The sequence below is a fragment of the Lutra lutra genome, chromosome 7 (assembly GCF_902655055.1).
Source record: "Lutra lutra chromosome 7, mLutLut1.2, whole genome shotgun sequence".
NCBI lineage: Eukaryota > Metazoa > Chordata > Mammalia > Carnivora > Mustelidae > Lutra > Lutra lutra.
The window spans coordinates 39,910,223-39,928,996 of NC_062284.1; the positions used below are offsets into that span (position 1 = coordinate 39,910,223).

At 40.5% G+C, this 18,774-nt stretch overlaps 1 protein-coding gene across 4 annotated transcripts in view; it reads left to right on the plus strand.

The window, feature by feature from the left end:
- The first annotated feature begins 17,336 nt into the window (after positions 1 to 17,336).
- The window catches only part of MINDY2 (MINDY lysine 48 deubiquitinase 2), a 76,099-nt gene continuing 74,661 nt past the window's right edge, over positions 17,337 to 18,774 (plus strand). For all 4 annotated transcript variants that reach the window (XM_047736105.1, XM_047736108.1, XM_047736106.1 and 1 more), the window contains exon 1: positions 17,337 to 18,345. In XM_047736105.1, the coding sequence (XP_047592061.1) occupies positions 17,479 to 18,345 (867 nt within the window). In that variant the 5' untranslated portion in view covers positions 17,337 to 17,478. The remainder of the gene's footprint in view (positions 18,346 to 18,774) is intronic.

Consider the following 18,774-nt stretch of genomic DNA (forward strand, 5'->3'; position numbering starts at 1 on the left):
GGGAGATGGAGAGGAGAAGGGAGTTGAGGGAAATTGGAAGGGGAGGTGAACCATGAGAGACTATGGACTCTGAAAAACGATCTGAGAATTTTGAAGGGGTGGGGGGTGGGAGGTTGGGGGCACCAGGTGGTGGGTATTGTAGAGGGCACGGATTGCATGGAGCACTGGGTGTGGTGCAAAAATAATGAATACTGTTATGCTGAAAAAAATAAAAAAATTTAAAAAAAAAAAAAGATTTTACTTATTTATTTGACAGAGAGACAGAGATCACAAGCATGCAGAGAGGGAGGGAGAGGAAGGGAAGCAGGCTCCCTGCCGAGCAGAGAGCCTGTTGTGGGGCTCAGTGTGGGGCTCAGTGTGGTGCTCAATGTGATGCTCAATGTGGGGCTCGATCCCAGGACCCTGAGATCATGACCTGAGCCGCAGGCAGAGGCTTTAACCCACTGAGCCACCCAGGCGCCCTTTTTTTTTTCCTTTCTTAAAAGAAAGAGTTTTATGCCAACATTACATTGCTTGTCACTTGTGCTTGTTACTACTCTCTTTTGGCGGTGTTGTCAACAAATTATATTTTTATTTCTACCTATTAGACTCTCGTGGCATGTTTTGTATAGCACAGTAATTTTATATAATTAATTAATTTTTCTTAAAAAAAAAGGCGGGATCACCTGGGCGGCTCAGTGGGTCTCTCTGTCTCTCTGTCAAATAAATAAAAATCTTTAAAAATTTTTTTAATTTTTATAATTATATTTTAAATTTATTATTTGTAATGGTTAGAGGCAAGTGACACACTCTCTTTAAATTCAACTGGAAGGCCCCTTGGCAGCTCAGTCAATTAAGCACCTGCCTTTGGCTCACATAGAGTCCTACATCAGACTCGCTGCTCAGTGGGGACTCTGCTTCTCCCTCTACCCTTCTGCCCCGCATGTGATCTCTCTCTCAAATAAATAAAATCTTCTTAAAAATAAATAAATGAATAAAAATAAATGCAACTAGAAAAAAAATCCAAAATCATCATTTGCATTACCAAGGTGATAACTGAAAATTACACTTAAAATTGTATTTTATATTTTATTTTACTTTTTAAATTTTTTTGGAGTAATCTCAACAGCCAACCTGGGACTTGAACCCATAACCCTGAGATCAAGAGTGGCACACCCCACCAACTTGGCCAGCCAGGTACCCCACCTTTTTATTTGAAAACATAAATATATAACATAGCAGCTTCATAATGTATGGTATTAAAATGTCACAAGTTAGGACCACTATTTTGTTTGAAATTTTAACTTACCACACTTGGGGGATTTTGCAGATGTATTGGAAACTGATGATTTATACCATTATAGACTGCATGGGTTTGGCCCCCAGCTCTCCCGTGTATAAGCTGTGTAGCTTGGCCAAATTATTTCACCTTTCTAACCTCAATATTTCTTTATAACATAAGAATGATAAAATATTTGCCTTATGGGATTGTTTTGATGATTAAATTTAAATTAGTTAACATTGTAAAGTAGCAGGTAATAATTGCTATGTAAATTTTTGTTTGGTAAAAATATATAGGGACGCCTGGGTGGCTCAGTTGGTTGGACGACTGCCTTCGGCTCAGGTCGTGATCCCGGAGTCCCAGGATCGAGTCCTGCAGTCCCAGGATCGAGTCCCGCATCGGGCTCCCAGCTCCATGGGGAGTCAGCTTCTCCCTCTGACCTTCTCCTTGCTCATGCTCTCTCTCACTGTCTCTCTCTCAAATAAATAAATAAAATCTTTAAAAAAAAATATATATATATATATATATCACCATGCTTTCATGAATACTCAGACATCCTTTCAAAAGCAGCAATTAATAGGATTATTTCCTTAGCAACAATACACAGCTCTGATACTACCAATATAATGCAAGTTATTCTCATGCTGTAATAATGAGAAATTTGGTTAGTAAGTATATACTTGTATGCAGAATATTACACAAGTAATCTACATGAAAATGCTTGTTGCAAACTTAAGCCTATCCTGGTAAACGTTTCAACATTCATATTTTAAATTTCCAACTCCTAATAAACTGCCTTCTGGATGTCTCACTGTCATGCCAAATTCATGTTAACTTCTTATCTCTAATAATGGCACCATCACTCTCCCAGTAACCTGACATGGAGAATGGAGAGTAGACTCTTCTTCCCTCATCTGTTCATAACCAGTAACCATGTGTTAATTCTTCCCCTAAAAATGGTTCTTGTGCCTTTAGTCTTTACCTCCCCACTACTGTCACTCCAATTCACACAATTTCTCTTGCTTACACAGATGCAGGACTTCTAATCCATCTCAGTCCAGTCTTCTAGTGGAGAGCATTGCAGTACAATGGTCTCTCACCATTGGTCCTCACTCAATGAGCTATAATTTGCTTCCACCCCTATCATTCCTAAGAAGCTTCTCTTGCCAGTGTCATCAAAGATCTGTTAGTTATCAATGCCACTGTATACCCACAATCCTTATCTAACTAGACCTCCTCAAAATTCCCTTCTCCAGTTTTTTAAGACCTTGCTCATTTTCCTGATTTTCCTCCCTACTTTTAACTGTGCCTCCTTCTGTATCTCTTCCCTGGGGTTTTTTCTTTTCTTTATCCTCTAAATATTGGTGTTCCTTGGGTTTTTATCCTTGGCTCTCTTGTCTTATAATTCTTCACTTGCATGATTAGTTTTACTGCTCTCAAACATCTACAACGCACATCACTGAAAACTCCATTAAAACAAAGCCTAGATCTCTCTTGTTCTGAATTCTACCCCAGTGCTTGGACACAGTCAGCACTTTTCCTATACTTGTGTCCCAAGTCCCAGACCTATATCCTAGTTGCTCCATGTACCAGCTGTAACCTTTAATAAGGCACCTGTGCCACACTTTGGTAATTTTTACAATGAGAATAGTGAGACCTACCTCAGAGCGCTGCTGTGAGAGTTAAGTGCTTGTAAAGTACTGAGCACATTACATGGCACATGTAATTATAAAAGTTTAGGTGTGTTATTATTGTGTATCTAACGTTTCCTAACCAACTCCTCCCCGTACACCAAATACAACAAGTCCCAAACCGAACAAACCCCTACCTCAACCTACTCAGTCCATCTTGGTTAATGACAAACCCATGGAAGCAATTACCTAAGTCCTCTCCCATTCGAGTGAGTCAAGTCATCTTTAATCTCCATTCTATGAACCACCACCCTCCATCTTTATGGCCAGAGCCCAAGTTCTGGTCTCTCTGTCTCACATTACCCACTCCTTTCCCTTTTGCCCCCACTGCTGCCAGAGTGATCCTTTTAAAATATATATATCCTGGAGCGCCTGGGTGGCTCAGTGGGTTAAGCATCTGCATTCAGCTCAGGTCACGATCCCAGGGTCCACAGGGAGCCTGCTTCTCCCTCTCTTCTCTACTTATGTTCTCTCTCACTATCTGTTTCTCTCTCTCTCAAATAAAGAAAATAAAATCATATATATATATTACATATTTATATGTATATATAAATATAAAAGATATATATTTATATATATCATTTTATTCTCAGGGTAGAACACACAGCCTTCATGATCTGGTTGTTGCCTTCCTTGCCAGATTTGTCTTTCATGCCTCTCTTCTCTTACTTTATCTTCTAAAAGCATGAAGGACAAAAATCAGAGTAACAGTAACAGCTGGCAGTTAGTAAGGAAATGAAAGCTTAAAGAACTTAAATAAGTTGCCATCTAGGGGAAAAAAAAAAAGTGGGACACCTGGCTGGCTCAGTTGGCAGAGCATGCAACTCTTGATCTTGGGGTTTAAGTTCAAGCCCCGTGTTCAGTGTAGAGATTATGTAAAAAAAATAAAATGTAGGAAAAAGAAAAAAGTAATGGGTTGCCCAAAGTCACAAAGCAGGTATGAGGCAGAGCCAACCTCCAAAGTTAAATTTTCCTCCAGAGCATGTGTTTAATCATGACAGTATGCTGTGATTCAACTGCAGTTGTCTTCCCAAAGACACATATCATTTCCCTCTTTGACACCTTCGCACATTTTATTCCCTCCATGAGGAATGCCTCTCCCATTTATCTTACATATTCTATAAAATTAGGCTCAAAAGATCCTTTCAATAATTAATTTAAGACCACTTTTTGCTAGGATTTTGCTTTCTGAGTAAGGGATCAGAGAAGAAAAGGACTTAGAAAATTGACTTTTGGGGAAAGAGAACAGTGAAAAATGGTATTTAAAACTGAAGGCATTTAGATGGCATGTAACAAGTGTCAATTTCCTTTCGAATGTAAAGAAGTAGATATTATTAAAGATATGGCTCAGAATACTTTTCTGTAAAATCTCCACTAACTTCATCTCTGGACATCATTTACATACTTCTAATGTAGCTTCAACTGTATTGTAGGAGCATCTGGGTGGCTCAGTCAGTTGAGCATTGGACTTGTGGTTTCAGCTTGGGTCATGATCTCAGAGTCCTGGGATGGAGTCCTGGTGGGGTTCCTTGCTCAAGGGGAGTCTGCTTCTGTCTCTTTCCCTCTCCCTCTGCCCCTCCCCACCAAGCTCATGCTCTCTGTCTCTCTCTCTCCTTCGAAAATAACTAAAGCTGTATTAAACTGTATAAAACTGTATTGTATTTGTTTATTTAATATCTTCCCTAATTCTTTTTAAATTTTATTTATTTTTTAAAGATTTTATTTATTTTTATTTATTTGACAGACAGAGATCACAAGTAGGCAGAGAGGCAGGCAGAGAGAGAGAGGAGGAAGCAGACACCCTGCCAAGCAAAGAGCCTGATGTGGGGCTCCATCCCAGGACCCTGAGATCATGACCTGAGCCAAAGGCAGAGGCTTAACCCACTGAGCCACCCAGGTGCCCCCCCCAATTCTTTTTTTAAAAGATTTTATTTATTTATTTGAGAGAAAGAGAGTGCCCACATGCACTTTCATGAGCTGTGGGGAGCAGCAGAGGGAGAGGGACAAGCAGACTCCCTGCTGAGCAAGGAGCCTGATGCTGGGCTCCACCCCAAGATCTGGAGATCACAACCTGCTTAACTGACTGAGCCACCCAGACACCCCTAATGTCTTCCCTAATTCTTGAAGATAGGAATGAATCACATGTTATAGGGGTTTTAAACACAGGGCCACAGGGAGTTTAGCAAATATACATCCAACAAACTTTTATTGAATGTTAATGCTAGAATAAGATCCATTTCACAAATTTATTTTAAAAAAACTAGGCATGGCACCTCACTGCCTAAAGCCCTGGTATCTTAATCTAACATTCAAGGGCCTCCACAAAAACAAACTCACTTGTCCAAGCCTTTCTCTCTTGCCTTTGAAATGAACCTCCTACTCCATCCAGTCAGACTGGTCTATACTTCAGAACCCCAAAGCATCATAAACTTTCTCCCTTCTATGTTCTTTCTTCCCTTTATCTCTTTTCCTCTTATACAGTATGTTAAAAAACAAAACAAACAACAACAACAACAATAAAACCAAGACAACAGGGGCGCCTGGGTGGCTCAGTGGGTTAAGCAATCTGCCTGCAGCTCAAGTCATGATCCCAGAGTCCTGGGTTCGAGTCCCACTTAAGACTCTCGGCTGAGCAAGGAGCCTGCTTCTCCTTCTCCCACTGCCTCTCCCTCTCCCCCTGCTCATTCTTTCTCTCTCAAACAAATAAATAAAATCTTTTTTTTTCTTTTTAAAGATTTTATTTATTTATTTGACAGAGATCACAAGTAGGCAGAGAGGCAGGCAGAGAGAGAGGAGGAAGCAGGCTCCCCGCTGAGCAGAGAGCCCGATGCGGGGCTCGATCCCAGGACCCCGGGATCATGACCCAAGCTGAAGGCAGAGGCTTTAACCCACTGAGCCACCCAGGCGCCCCAAATAAATAAAATCTTTAAAAAAAAAAAAAAAAAGACAACAGGCCCAAATGGAGTCATTAGTGCTAAACCTTGCATCACCAAACTGAGACTCAATTACAGTTTCTACTCTCTCAGAAATGGAATCTTAAACCAGTCAGTCAATCAGGAAATGTTTGATTAGCCCTAGTTAGGTAATTTGCCAGACAGGCTCTTGCCATCTCCTAAAGGAATTAACTTTGCAATAACTAACCCACTTTTTTGCCTGGTATAACTTCCTTATTCCCACTCCCATTTGGCACTTAAAGTCTTTCATTTTATGGAGTTCTTCCAAGCTTTTCTATCTGCTAGATTATTGTTATCTGTTGCATGATTTGAAGTGATTTTTGCTTAGAGAGACTTTTACATTTTTTAAATATGCATCAGTTTATCTTTTAACAAGGATTACATAGCCTTTAAAGCTCTGGTCACAACCTGGTAGTTCATAAACCAAATTAGACTCACAGACATGTTTGGTTTGACTTGTAGTTAAATTTTTTTCTGAACTAAATGTGAATATTCAACAATCAGGAGCTTTTGAATTAAAAACTAGATACCAGATTTTCTGTGAAAACTGAGAGGCTGGGGTGCCTGGGTGGCTCAGTGGGTTAAAGCCTCTTCCTTTGGCTCAGGTCATGATCACAGGGTCCTGAGATTGAGCCCCGGATCGAATCGGGCTCTCTGCTCAGCAGGGAGCCTGCTTCCTCCTCCCTCTCTGCCTGCTTCTCTGCCTACTTGTGATCTCTGTCTGTCAGATAAATAAATAAAATCTTTAAAACTGAGAGGTTAAGCAGACTTACACTCCTACAAAATCTCAATTGGCCGAAACTGAGTAGAGGCTGCCCTCCTTGGAGGGGCTGGTCTAATGTCACCCCAACTTGTGTTATTCCTGTCAGAATTTTAGCTTGTGACCTCTGTGTTGAGAACTAGACCAACTTCCAAAACATTCTGATGTGTTTTCCTAGACCCCAGAGGCCCCACAAATCCCAATCACATGTTAGCACAAAACACCTATTATTTATATTACTCATCTGTAATTAATCCCATATTACTTTATGTAAACTCTCATATTATTATTCTGATATTACAAAGGACAAAGATAGGAAGGTTAAAAACAGACAAAGGACAAAGCAGAGAGAACCCAAAATAACCTTACGGGGTGGCAATGGTCATTATTGATCATCCATTCAACAGATATTTGCTCTGCTCCTAATCTAGGGATTTCCAGACTACTGAGACAATATTGCTGACATAGGACCAGAAACCATAATAAGCATTTGACATACATGATCCCATTTACTGTTCACAACAATGCTATGAAGTAGACATACCCATTTTCCAAATGAGGAAACAGAGGAGGACCAGGCTTCTAACCTAAGTTTGTTTGACTCCAAATCTTACAGTCTGGTTTTTTAAATTACTGGGTGATTCCATTTGTGTTATCACTGCCATGGTCCAGAAACTACTATTTGTTTGGTTAAGCCCAGAAGCTTGATTTTTCACAGTGCAACCTGAGTTGATCAAGCCAACAAGGACTAATTCATAGGAGCTAAACTCTCAAGGGACGTCTTGATCAAAACATCACATTATTATTCTACCAGTTAGATATTCATGTTAACAAGTCACTGCATTCTCTGTTTTATTTTTTTTTTAAGATTTTATTTATTTATTTGACAGAGATCACAAGTAGGCAGAGAGGCAGGCACAGAGAGAGGTAGAAGCAGGCTCCCTGCTGAGCAGAAAGCCGGATGCCCAGCTTGATCCCAGGACCCTGAGATCATGACCTGAGCCAAAGGTAGAGGCTTTAACCCACTGAGCCACCCAGGTGCCCCATCTGTTTTATCTTTTAACATGTGAGTGGCTAGTCATCATTGAAAGCAGTTTAGTAAGCAAGGCATCGCTGCAGAAGCAGTTAATTAAATGATTTTACTGGCTAGTTTATCCAACTATGCAATTTACTATGCCACATTAGAAACTGTCAAGGGACCAGACAGGTACCAGGCCATCCAGCTGTTCAGGTGACTGCTACCCTAGATGGTGATTGAAGCACACGATGTCAAACCCTTATATTTTGGAATATTTTCTAAGACTCTGATCCATTTTATAGTGATTTGGTTATTTCATTCTTATCTTTCTGGGAAGCAATTCATAGTAGGCCTCCTATACTACTGTGTAGTCATATTTTTATTTCACTCATAGATGCTTATGTCTTTTCTTCCTAACCAGATCATAACCAATTTGAGGGCAGTGATGATAATATATTTGAAGAGTTTTGCTCTATGTTCCCATTTTATTCACAAAGCCACATAGCAAAGTCATCCACGTTAATATTTTTCCCTACCTTTTTTTTCTTTTACAAAAGGTGAAATCTCATATTAAGAGAAGTAAATTGATTTACTCAAGCTTGTAAAATTAGTCAGTGCAGGACCAGGTTTTGGTCCTGGGTCTTGTGGTCTCCATTCATCACAATTGAAACGCTAAGCTGCTTCTGCGTGACCATGCTTAATATTCCCTTTTGTGCCCCAAAGCACCATGTTGTAGATAGTCAATAAATATTTACAGAGGTTTATTATTGTAATTAGAAGCCAAATGAGTCATAATTCCTACTATATGCATATAAACAATTACCAACTATACATCTCAACAATGCAAGTAGTTATTATCTGATTATTACTCTAAATGAGTATTTCTCAATGTATGGCCTGGGGAACACCTGCATCAACATCACTTAGGATGCCAGTCAAAACTGCAGATTTCCGGGCACCTGGGTGGCTCAGTGGGCTAAGCCTCTGCCTTCTGATCATGGTCTCAGGGCCCTGGGATGGGCCTGCGTCTGGCTCTCTGCTCAGCCGGGAGCCTGCTCCCCTCTCCCTCTCTGCCTGACTCTCTGCCTACTTGTGATCTCTCTCTCTCTCTCTCTGTCAAATAAATAAATAAAATCTAAAAAAACCCCAACAACAAAACTGCAGATTCCCGGGCTTTTCTCCAATTCTATTGAGTTGAATTCCTGGGCTTGGAGCCCAGAAACAGGCATTTTTTAAAAAAAATGTATTTATTTATTTAAGGGGGTAGGCAGCAGTAGATAGAGGGAGAGAGAGAATCCCGAGTGGATTCCCCAGTGAGGGCTGAGCCGGCCTGTGGGGCTTGGTCTGACGACTGAGATCATGACCTGAGCCCAAATCAAGAGTCGGACACTTAACCAACTGAGAAACCCAGGTGCCCCCAGAAACATGCCTTTCTTTAAAAAAAAAAAAAAAAAAAAGATTTTTTTATTTGACAGAGAGAGAGCACAAGTAGGCAGAGAGGCAGGCAGAGAGAGAGGGGGAAGCAAGCTTCCTGCTGAGCAGAGAGCCCGATGCCGGAGCTTGATCCCAGGACCCTGAGATCATGACCTGAGCTGAAGGCAGAGGCTTAACCCACTGAGTTACCCAGGCACCCCCAGAAACATACCTTTTAACAGGTTTCTCATGTAAGTGTTAATCACACTGAAGTTTGACAATCACTGATCTAAAAAAACATTAGGGATAGAGTGAACATAAAAGACCAGGTTCTCTTGGGAAGTCAATGTCAACATATAAAAATAATAGAGCGGAAGATATATTTCCTTGATTCTCAGATACCCTCAATTGTAAAGTTTGCCATTGGTTTAATAACAGCTTTTGAAGAGAAGAAGAGAAGAGCATTAAATGTTCACAAAATGTTTAATACCTGGGTGTCTGGGTGGCTCACTCAGTTAAGTGTCTGACTTGAGCTTAGGTCATGATCTCAGGGTCCTGGGACCAAGCCCCATATTGGGCTCCATGCTTAGAGGGAACTGCTTCTTCCTCTCCCTCTCTCTCTACCCCTCATCCCCACTTGTGCGCTCGTTCTCTCTCAAATAAATAAAATCCTTTTTAAAATGCTTAACTCGGGGCACCTGGGTGGCTCAGTGGGTTAAAGCCTCTGCCTTCAGCTCAGGTCATGATCCCAGAGTCCTGGGATCAAGCTCCGGCATCGCATCGGGCTCTCTGCTCAGCAGGGAGCCTGCTTCCTCCTATCTCTCTGCCTGCTTCTCTGCCTACTTGTGATCTCTGTCTGTCAAATAAATAAATAAAATCTTAAAAAAAAAATAAAGATAAATAAAATGCTTAACTCTGAATCTAGAAAATTTCAAATATTAAGATAGTGAAACTTAGACCTGAGGAAATGCAGTAATTGTATTTTTTTAATAATTGTATTTTAGGGACGCCTGGGTGGCTCAGTTGGTTAAGCAGCTGCCTTCGGCTCAGGTCATGATCCCAGCGTCCTGGGATCGAGTCCCACATCGGGCTCCTTGCTCAGCAGGGAGCCTGCTTCTCCCTCTGCCTCTGCCTGCCACTCTGTCTGCCTGTGCTCGCTCTCTCTCCCTCTCTCTCTCTGACAAATAAATAAATAAAATCTTTAAAAAAAAATTGTATTTTAAATGGTATAGTTAAAAGGGGATTTTAAAGTTGGAAGTTGGACATAATTTGAGTAGACTTTAAAAGCTAAACTGGAATTAAGAGAAAAAAGGAAAAGACATTTTGAATTAGGGAAACAAAATGAGTCAATAATTTGCATAGGTATAATGAGTTCAATGAGTGAGCAAAACCAAATCTTCTAGAAAGAGGGTTATTATTACATTTTAGTAGTGGATAAGGCTGTTAGATAGAATGAGGATTAAGAAAAGCTTTGAATGCTAGACCAACTCATGACATTTGGTGGTTAAAGAAGTGTTTCTAAGTGTTTTCAGTGATAGATGGAAATATTGAATGCATTGTTTAATCTGGCAATATACACAATGTACTCCAAAGAAAATAAACTAGAGAGAAATCAGTTAGCAGGTTTACTCCAGCATACTCACTGACCTAGGACAGCACCAGAGAGAATGGAAGGCAAGCCTTAGGTAAAATATTGAAGGAAGAGTCAAATCCTGATCGGACCCAAACATTTGGAAATCTATTAAAGAAAGAGATTCAGTTACAAGGACATTGATTGTAGTGAAGTTCATAATAGTTAAACAATTGAAATGCCCAAGAAGCAGGGATTGGTTCAGCCATACAATGGAATATTATTAATTCACTAGGAATATTGTAGGTGAATGTATATTAATGCATAAAGATGTCACTATATATGTATATATTTTTTTTAAGATTTTATTTTTTTGTAAGTAAGCTCACACCCAACGTGGGACTTGAACTCTCAACTCTGAGGTCAAGAATTGCAGCTGTGCTGACTAAGTCAGCTATACCCTCAGATGTTCACAATATATTTTAACTAAAAAAATGTGTTTGAAATGGTCCCATTTTCATCTACAAAAATATGTGTGTGTTCAGATCCTTGAAAATTTGAGAGGGACATACATACAGTGAAGTATCACTAGTATTGTCTCTAATATTTCATTCCACATAGTATGATGAAGAGTAGTTTTTCCTTTCTTTTTTTGCTTATATGTGTTTGCTAATTTTTCTAAAATGAAAATCGTTTGTATTAAGAAAGCACAATTAAATATTTACACACATTAAACATTTTAAATTAAAAAACAGGACTTGTTGACCATGAGGAAACTAAACAAAAGTACTTGAATGTTTTAAGCCTGGATGCCAGAGACTGATATTAAGGTAGAAAAATGTGGGCAAGACAAGAGCAAAGAAGCATTTTGAGATCAGAATAGCAAAATATGGTTTTCAACATGATTTTGAATGTATACACAAAACACACAAGCGCACATGTGCGCACACACACCCACAAACATATACACCCCCTGTCAAGGGAGAAAATATGGAAAAAATGGCCAAGAAACTACTTCAGATAGTTCTGGGTGTGTAATGAAAAACAAAATTGGCTATAGAAGGTGAATTTAGAAGCTTTCTGATCTTGCTAAGTTTATTTATTTGCCATTGGGGTGGGGAAGAGAGGTTTCCCCTAGTGCTAGAATAGTAATTCTCAAACTTTACTGTGAATCAGAAACACCCAAAGGTCTTGTCAAGGCACAGGCCTCTGTATCGCTGGGCTACACACAGAGTTCCTGCTTCTGTAGATCTGGGGTGGGCTGAGAGAATTTTCAGTTTTAGTAAGTTCCCAGGTGATGTTAATACTACTAATCCAAAAACCACACATCGAGCATAACTGTACTAAAATTGAGAGAAATCTAGCAAACTGGTAGGAGTGTTTTTGAGGAGATATGTCCTAAGGCATGGTATATTTGATCCAAAAACAAAACCTTAACCATTGTCATAAGACCAGCAGGATAGGGATTTTGAGATGAAGGGGATGGGATATAATCCTTGAATTCATTCCTGATCAGCCTATCTAGACCCGAATTTAGGTCCCACTCTTAAAAAGAACACATAAGTAAAATAAAAAAAAAAAAAAAACAACTATTTCACCAATACTTAGCATAGTAGAGCTACAATGAAGGGAAAAGAAGGTCATTTTCCTCCATTCACCATCATGCATCTTTAATACCACCAGGACAGACTAGCATCTGGTGAAGCAGCATGGAGTAGAAGCAGCACCTGGCAGAATATCATAGGATTGGATTTGTTTCTGAACAGGTGTGGGACTCCTCATGGGGGCTCTCAGAAATAATTAAATAGGGGATGTACTTTGCAGGAGGCTGGAATTTCTGCATAAGCAGTTGGGGGCCACAGCCAGCACAATTTGAGTTACATGGAAACACTTGATTTTAACTCACAATTTTACCACCATATCTTGAGCAGGGAGAAAAAGAAAAGAAGAAAAGGCATATATGCCCCATACCTGTGTGATCTGCTCTGACCCAATTTTGGTTCAGCTAATGATAAAGAATCTTCAAATTATTTTTAGTAGAACCATAAAAGGGTCAAATAGTTTATATAAAAACAAAGTAGTTCTCGGCCCTATCCCTTCACACTTCTGAGTGCTATTCTTTAGAACCAGTCCCATTCAACTCCTAGATATTCCTTAGTTCTTTACCTCCCATTTCTGAGTAACATGATAACACTCTGATTTCTTCATTTAAAAACTGTAGATAAGTGTTTACTGATTTATTCCTATGGGAGATAAGGATTTAGGAAGAAAAAAACATAGGCTAGGGAATAATTAGAATGCTGATACACACTAGTAGTAAGATGATAAAGACCCAGCAAGAGGGGGAGGCTATAGGTGAATGAAATAGAAAAGGAGTGTATAATGTCAGTAAGACTTGATGGATGAGATAATAATCAGTAAATAAACTAGGGTAAAAGTCAAAGATAGTACCAACTTTTTGTCATGGTAGCTAAAAAAGCCATGATCCAACTTAAAAAAACAGAGTACTTTGAAAGAATAATCATTTTGAGAGAGATTTTTCTTTTTTTCTTTTTTTTTTTTTTTTGGTTTCTTAAGCCTGAGGTAACAATTGGCCTGTGATTTTAATTAGGATAATGTAGCTTAATTCCTCAATTATCTAATACTAAAAGATTTTTCTCTTCTGAATTTTTATGTTATTGCTTGTACCACTCAGTATTTTTTTTTTAAGTAGGCTCCACACCTAGTTTGGAGCCCAACATGGGGATCGAACTCACAACTGTCAGATCAAGACCTGAGCTGAGATCAAGAGTTAGACACTTAACTGAGCCAGGCAGGTGCCCACCACTCACTTAGTATTAATTATTAACTGAAATATTCTCAACATTTCATGTGAATATATCTTATTTCCCAAAACAGATTTTGCCCTTCCAAAAAGTAAAATCGATGTTTTACACTTGTTATCTCCCATATCTCACTCTCTGGCACAGTCAGTAACTCCATACTAAGGATACTTTTTATAGCATATTGTTCAGACATCATTTGAAAAATGGTAAAGGATACATTAAAATCTGTGATCAATATTCTAAGAGATGAAAGGTCAGGTGCCTTTAAGCAAGAAAAAGGAACTAGAAAGAATTCTTGGAAATTAAATATACAATAGTACCAGTAAACAATGCATTAAAAAGAATTAAAAAAAAAGATAAAGTCTGAGAAAAATCTCTCAGAAAGTAAAACAAAAAGATAAATAAAATAAAAGAATAAATAAGAATTATTAAAGAAATGAAAAAAGAAAATTTTCCAGAACTGAAGAACTTAAGTTTCTACATTGAATGTGATCACCAAGTATGCATCCCCATGAATAAAGCAAAACCCACCCAAAAGTATATCAGATACTGAAATATCAGAACACCCAGAAGAAAGAGACTATCGAATAAACTTCAGAGAGAAGATGTAAATTACATAACAAAAGTTCTGGAGTAATCAAACTATTATAATCATCTGGAAGCTAAGAGATGATGATCGATGACTTTAAAATGAAGGAAAACTATTTCCAACATTGAATTTTATATCTAGCCAAACTGTAAATATAAAGGTAAAATAGAGGTATTTTTTCAGACACACAAAGTCTACAAAAATGTGTTTCCTATGCCCTCTTTCTCAGGAACCTAAATAAGAATATGTTCCAAAAAATCAAAGAAAGAAGAAGACAGGAAATCCAAGAAAGAAAGCAATCAACATGGAAATGAGGAGGAAGAAACTCTAAAACAATAGTGAAGAGAAGTCCCAGGATGGTAGCTGTGCAGCAGCCCTGTAAAACAGTAAATTTAGATCAGAGTAAGAGAAGTGTTTGAGGAGGGATATACCCAAGATTAAAATGGATCTGAAAGGTAACCTCATAGGTTTGACTGGTAAGTCTTTGGTTGAGTTAGTGGTAGGTGAACAGTTAAGCAAAAAAGGAAACAATGAGGTAATTGTTAATTCCAGGAAAAGCAAAAACTTTAACAAAAAAAATGTAATCACAGTCATAGTAAAATACTCAAATGATCAGTAATAATCACATAACTCTGATCGTTTAAGTTTTGAGTACCTTATTTAATCAAAATTTTTTAAGTAATTGGGAGGTTGGAATAAGAGGAGGAAGGAAGGTATGAGAGAAAAGAATAAATCCTCATCTCCCATAAGAATAAATCAATAAACAAAATCTACAATTTTTAAATGAAGAAATCAGAGTATAATTATGTTATTCAAAAGTTCAAGTATAAGGAGCTAATGAATACCTAGGAGTAAAATGTAGAGGAATGGAGCAGGGAACTGCTTTGTTCTTAAATAAACTATTTGACTTTAAGACTGTTATATCTATAACTTGGAGAATAATTTAAAAATTTCAGGCAGTAACTATTGTATTTTAAAATGGTATATTTTACCTTACATTTAAGTGAAGAAATATACAAGCAGAAAAGAATGAGACATTTTCAGCATGTTGTCTTCTGGGATTTCTCCCTAGGTGACACTCCCCACCTCCTTAGAAAAATAGCTATGTACATTTTTGCAAACTTAAACCACTTTTCACCACTGTTCATGTTGGCTTATGTAATTCCTGACAACATATAAAAAGAAAAATTGGTTCTGTTTCTTTCTATTAATAAAATTATTAAATTATGCATGTGAGCATTTGAAACATATGAAACATTTAAACAGTGAAAACTACCAGAGCAAGTACCAGAGCAAGTACATTTAAAACAGTGAAAACTACCAAAGCAAGTACAGGTTTAAAAAAAAAAAAATAGTGACAGGCTATTATTTAAGACATGTGTGTCATACTTCTTGGCTCTGTGGTTTCTGGCCTGTAAATGACCCCATCATTCAATTTATTCATATAATATACCTTCACTTATTTATTTATATTATTATTTTTTTAAGTAGGCTCAATGCCCAATGTGGGGTTTGAATTTACCACCCTGAGATTGAGTTACATGCTCTACTGACTGAGCCAGTCAGGTACTCCTATAATATACTTTTCTATCTATTTATATTCAAGGCATCATGCTAAATTCTGAATTAACTGAAATCTCTGATATTTTCATTTGCACTTAACGGCCCTAAATACCATAAAACGCTTCATCCATCATCCAGCAGCATATATCTTATAAACTCTACAGGCAAAGCAACCCTGGAACCCCAAGATCAAGAGCCATATGCTCTGTGGACTGAGCCAGACAGCGGCCCCCAGCAGCATGTATCTTAATCTGTTAACATTTGCAGCCTTTATTCAGGGCAAAATCCTGATTTGAACAATAGTATTTATTGCTTATAAATTGATATGGAGACCAAAAACACATAAAACTTCCAAATTCAACATTCTGAAGATGCTATTATCTTTTTTAAATTTTCCTCTTTTCCAGGAGTTGGATAAATATCACAATATTGTGTTATGCAAAAAGGTGGAAGAAGCTCCATCTTCTGTATTTTCAGAAAACCATACTTCTCAAGCAAGTATTAAAAATAGTGCAATAAGAAAAAAAAATTACTAGACAGTAAACCCAACGAAGATATAAACCCTTTGTCTTAATCACCTTAGCATCCCCAGTGCCACAGTATCCAGCAATGTACTTGGTCCTGAAATGTGTTACATGAGTGAATGAAACTAGTTTGTAATTTTGTCTACCTTCTCTAAAAGAGATAGATACCATTCCATTAGGTGTCAGGTGATAAGCCTAACTACGAAGTAGGACTTGTCAACTGTCCTATCTCTTGAGCCTAAAAAATAATGATGAAAGACTAAAAAAATAGGCGGCGGGGTGAGGGGGGGGGCGCTCCTTGTCGAGAACAGGTCAGAATAGGATCCGAATCCCATTTTGTCACCAAAAAAACGTCAGGCTACTCCGTCGTCTCTGAAAATTGTGTGGCTTTAAGACGACTCAATTCTAATTAGAAAACTCTTTCTAGAACAGGCACTTCCCACTATATCCAAAGTGATAGGCCAAGTTAACAAAACCGCAAAGACTTGGCTAATTCAGGCACAAGCTAATTTATTATTACTGGCCCAAATCACCTACTTTTTTTTTTTTTTTTTTTCCTTGCTGTGCAGGCCAATATCCACAACCACACTGACGCCTCGAGTAGGGCGAACGGTTTCACCAGTAGCTGGTGGGGAGCCCAGTTTTTCTCAGCCAAAACCCTGGGAGACTGGGATTTATGCGGTGTAGTAATTCAAACACTTCGAGTAGATTCCAGCCTTTAAAAATCTGCATCTCGTAAAAAAATTCCTTCAATTTTCCCTATTACAAGCCGAGGAAACAAATCTCCTGAGCTCTTCGGGGACGAGCTCTTTTCCAAATAACACAGACACCGCCAACTCCCCACGCTTGAGCCCTAACTGGGCAACACACAACCCAGGTATGAAGGGTCAGAACAAACTGGACGCCGTCCGCCTCGCCTTTACAGAAGCCGCGCGCGGTCAGGACGCCCCACAGTTCAACTTCCGGCCACAAAGTGAGAGGATGTTTTCCTTCTGGTCACGCCCTCCTAGCCACGCCCGCCACGCCCCCCGCCTTCCCAGCCCGAGCTCCCGCAGGCGGGCCCGCAGGAGGGGCGGAGCCCCGTGGGGGCCTCTGCGCCGTTCGGCTTCACCCGGCCGCGCGCAGGCCCGCCCTGAGCCAGCGGATTGTGCGGTGGCGCGCGCGTGCGCGCGCGGTGCCCTCCCCGTGACGTGCCTGGCCGAGGCCGCGCAAGGGCGCTGTTGCTGCCAGTGCCGCTGTCATGGCGTCCGAGGCGCTGGCTGAAGAGAACCCGCCGCGGTCTCCTTAGAGCAAGGGGCTGGCGGCTGGGTATGGAGAGCGGCCCCGGGAGCCTGCAGCCGCTAGAACACAGGGTGGCCGCCGAGCCAGCGCTAGGGACAGGTTCTCCGCAGGAAGGGCAACCGGAGACCAGGCTCGCCGCTGGGGATGGTCCTGGAGTATGGGCGACGGAGGACAGCGGCGGGAATGGGCAGGGGGCGGCGGCCGGCGGGAGGAGCCTTTTGGACTCCGTTTCTCCTGCCAGCTCTCCTCAGGTTCCCGGACCCTGCAGCTCATGCCCGGGCTTGGACTTAAAGGAGAGTGATTTGGAGAATCCTGCTGCCCAGAAGACGCCGCCGAGAGGGCAGTACAAGGTGACCGCCTCCCCGGAGACAGCCGAGGCCGGAGCGGACCATGGATCGGGTCCGGCCGGAGACGCCGGCCCCCGCCCAGATCCCGCCGGCACCTGCGGGGCAGAGTTGGCGGCCGCCGGGTCCGAGGAGCCCAGCAGCGCCGGCGGCCTCAGCAGCAGTTGCAGCGACCCGAGCCCTCCTGGGGAATCGCCGAGCCTGGACTCCCTGGAGTCGTTCTCTAACCTGCATTCTTTCCCCAGCAGCTCTGAGTTTAATAGTGAGGAGGGAGCTGAGAACAGGGTCCCCGGGGAGGAGGAGGAGGAGGAGGAGGGCGCCGGTGCGGGCGCGGCGGGGTTGCCTGGGGCAGTGCCTCTGTGCCGAGAAGAGGAGGAGGAGGGGGAGGAAGCTCAGGTACTGGCGGCCTCCAAGGAACGCTTCCCGGGACAGTCTGTCTATCACATCAAGTGGATCCAGTGGAAGGAAGAGAACACACCCATCATCACTCAGAATGAGAACGGACCCTGCCCTTTGCTGGCTATTCTCAATGTTTTGCTTCTGGCCTGGAAGGTACATTCTGCAGCTTTCTTATTTCCTACCGCTTTTGGGGAGGGGGAAACGGGGTGAAGAATCTGCTGCTTGTCAGCTGACAGCTTCCTCTTTTCTTTCCTCATTCACCAGTATTCTGTTCCCTTGAAATTCATTATGGGACTCCTTTGTCCAAAGAATATTCTTATATGTTATTTCGTAAAGATTGCCAGCAACCCCAGGTCTCTCTAGTGTTTAAATAAGAGTTCAGCCTGATGTACTTAAGAACGACTAGGACTTACAACATCCTAAATCCTAGGATTATTTTTTTATCTATATTTTTCTACGTTTCCTTCTTACTGACCTTGTCCAATTTGCAAAAGAGTGAAGAACTGGGGAAAATTATCTTCAGAAGTTACCATCAGTTCGTGTTATCAAGAAGGAAGTTTTGATGGTTATGTTTAGTCGATT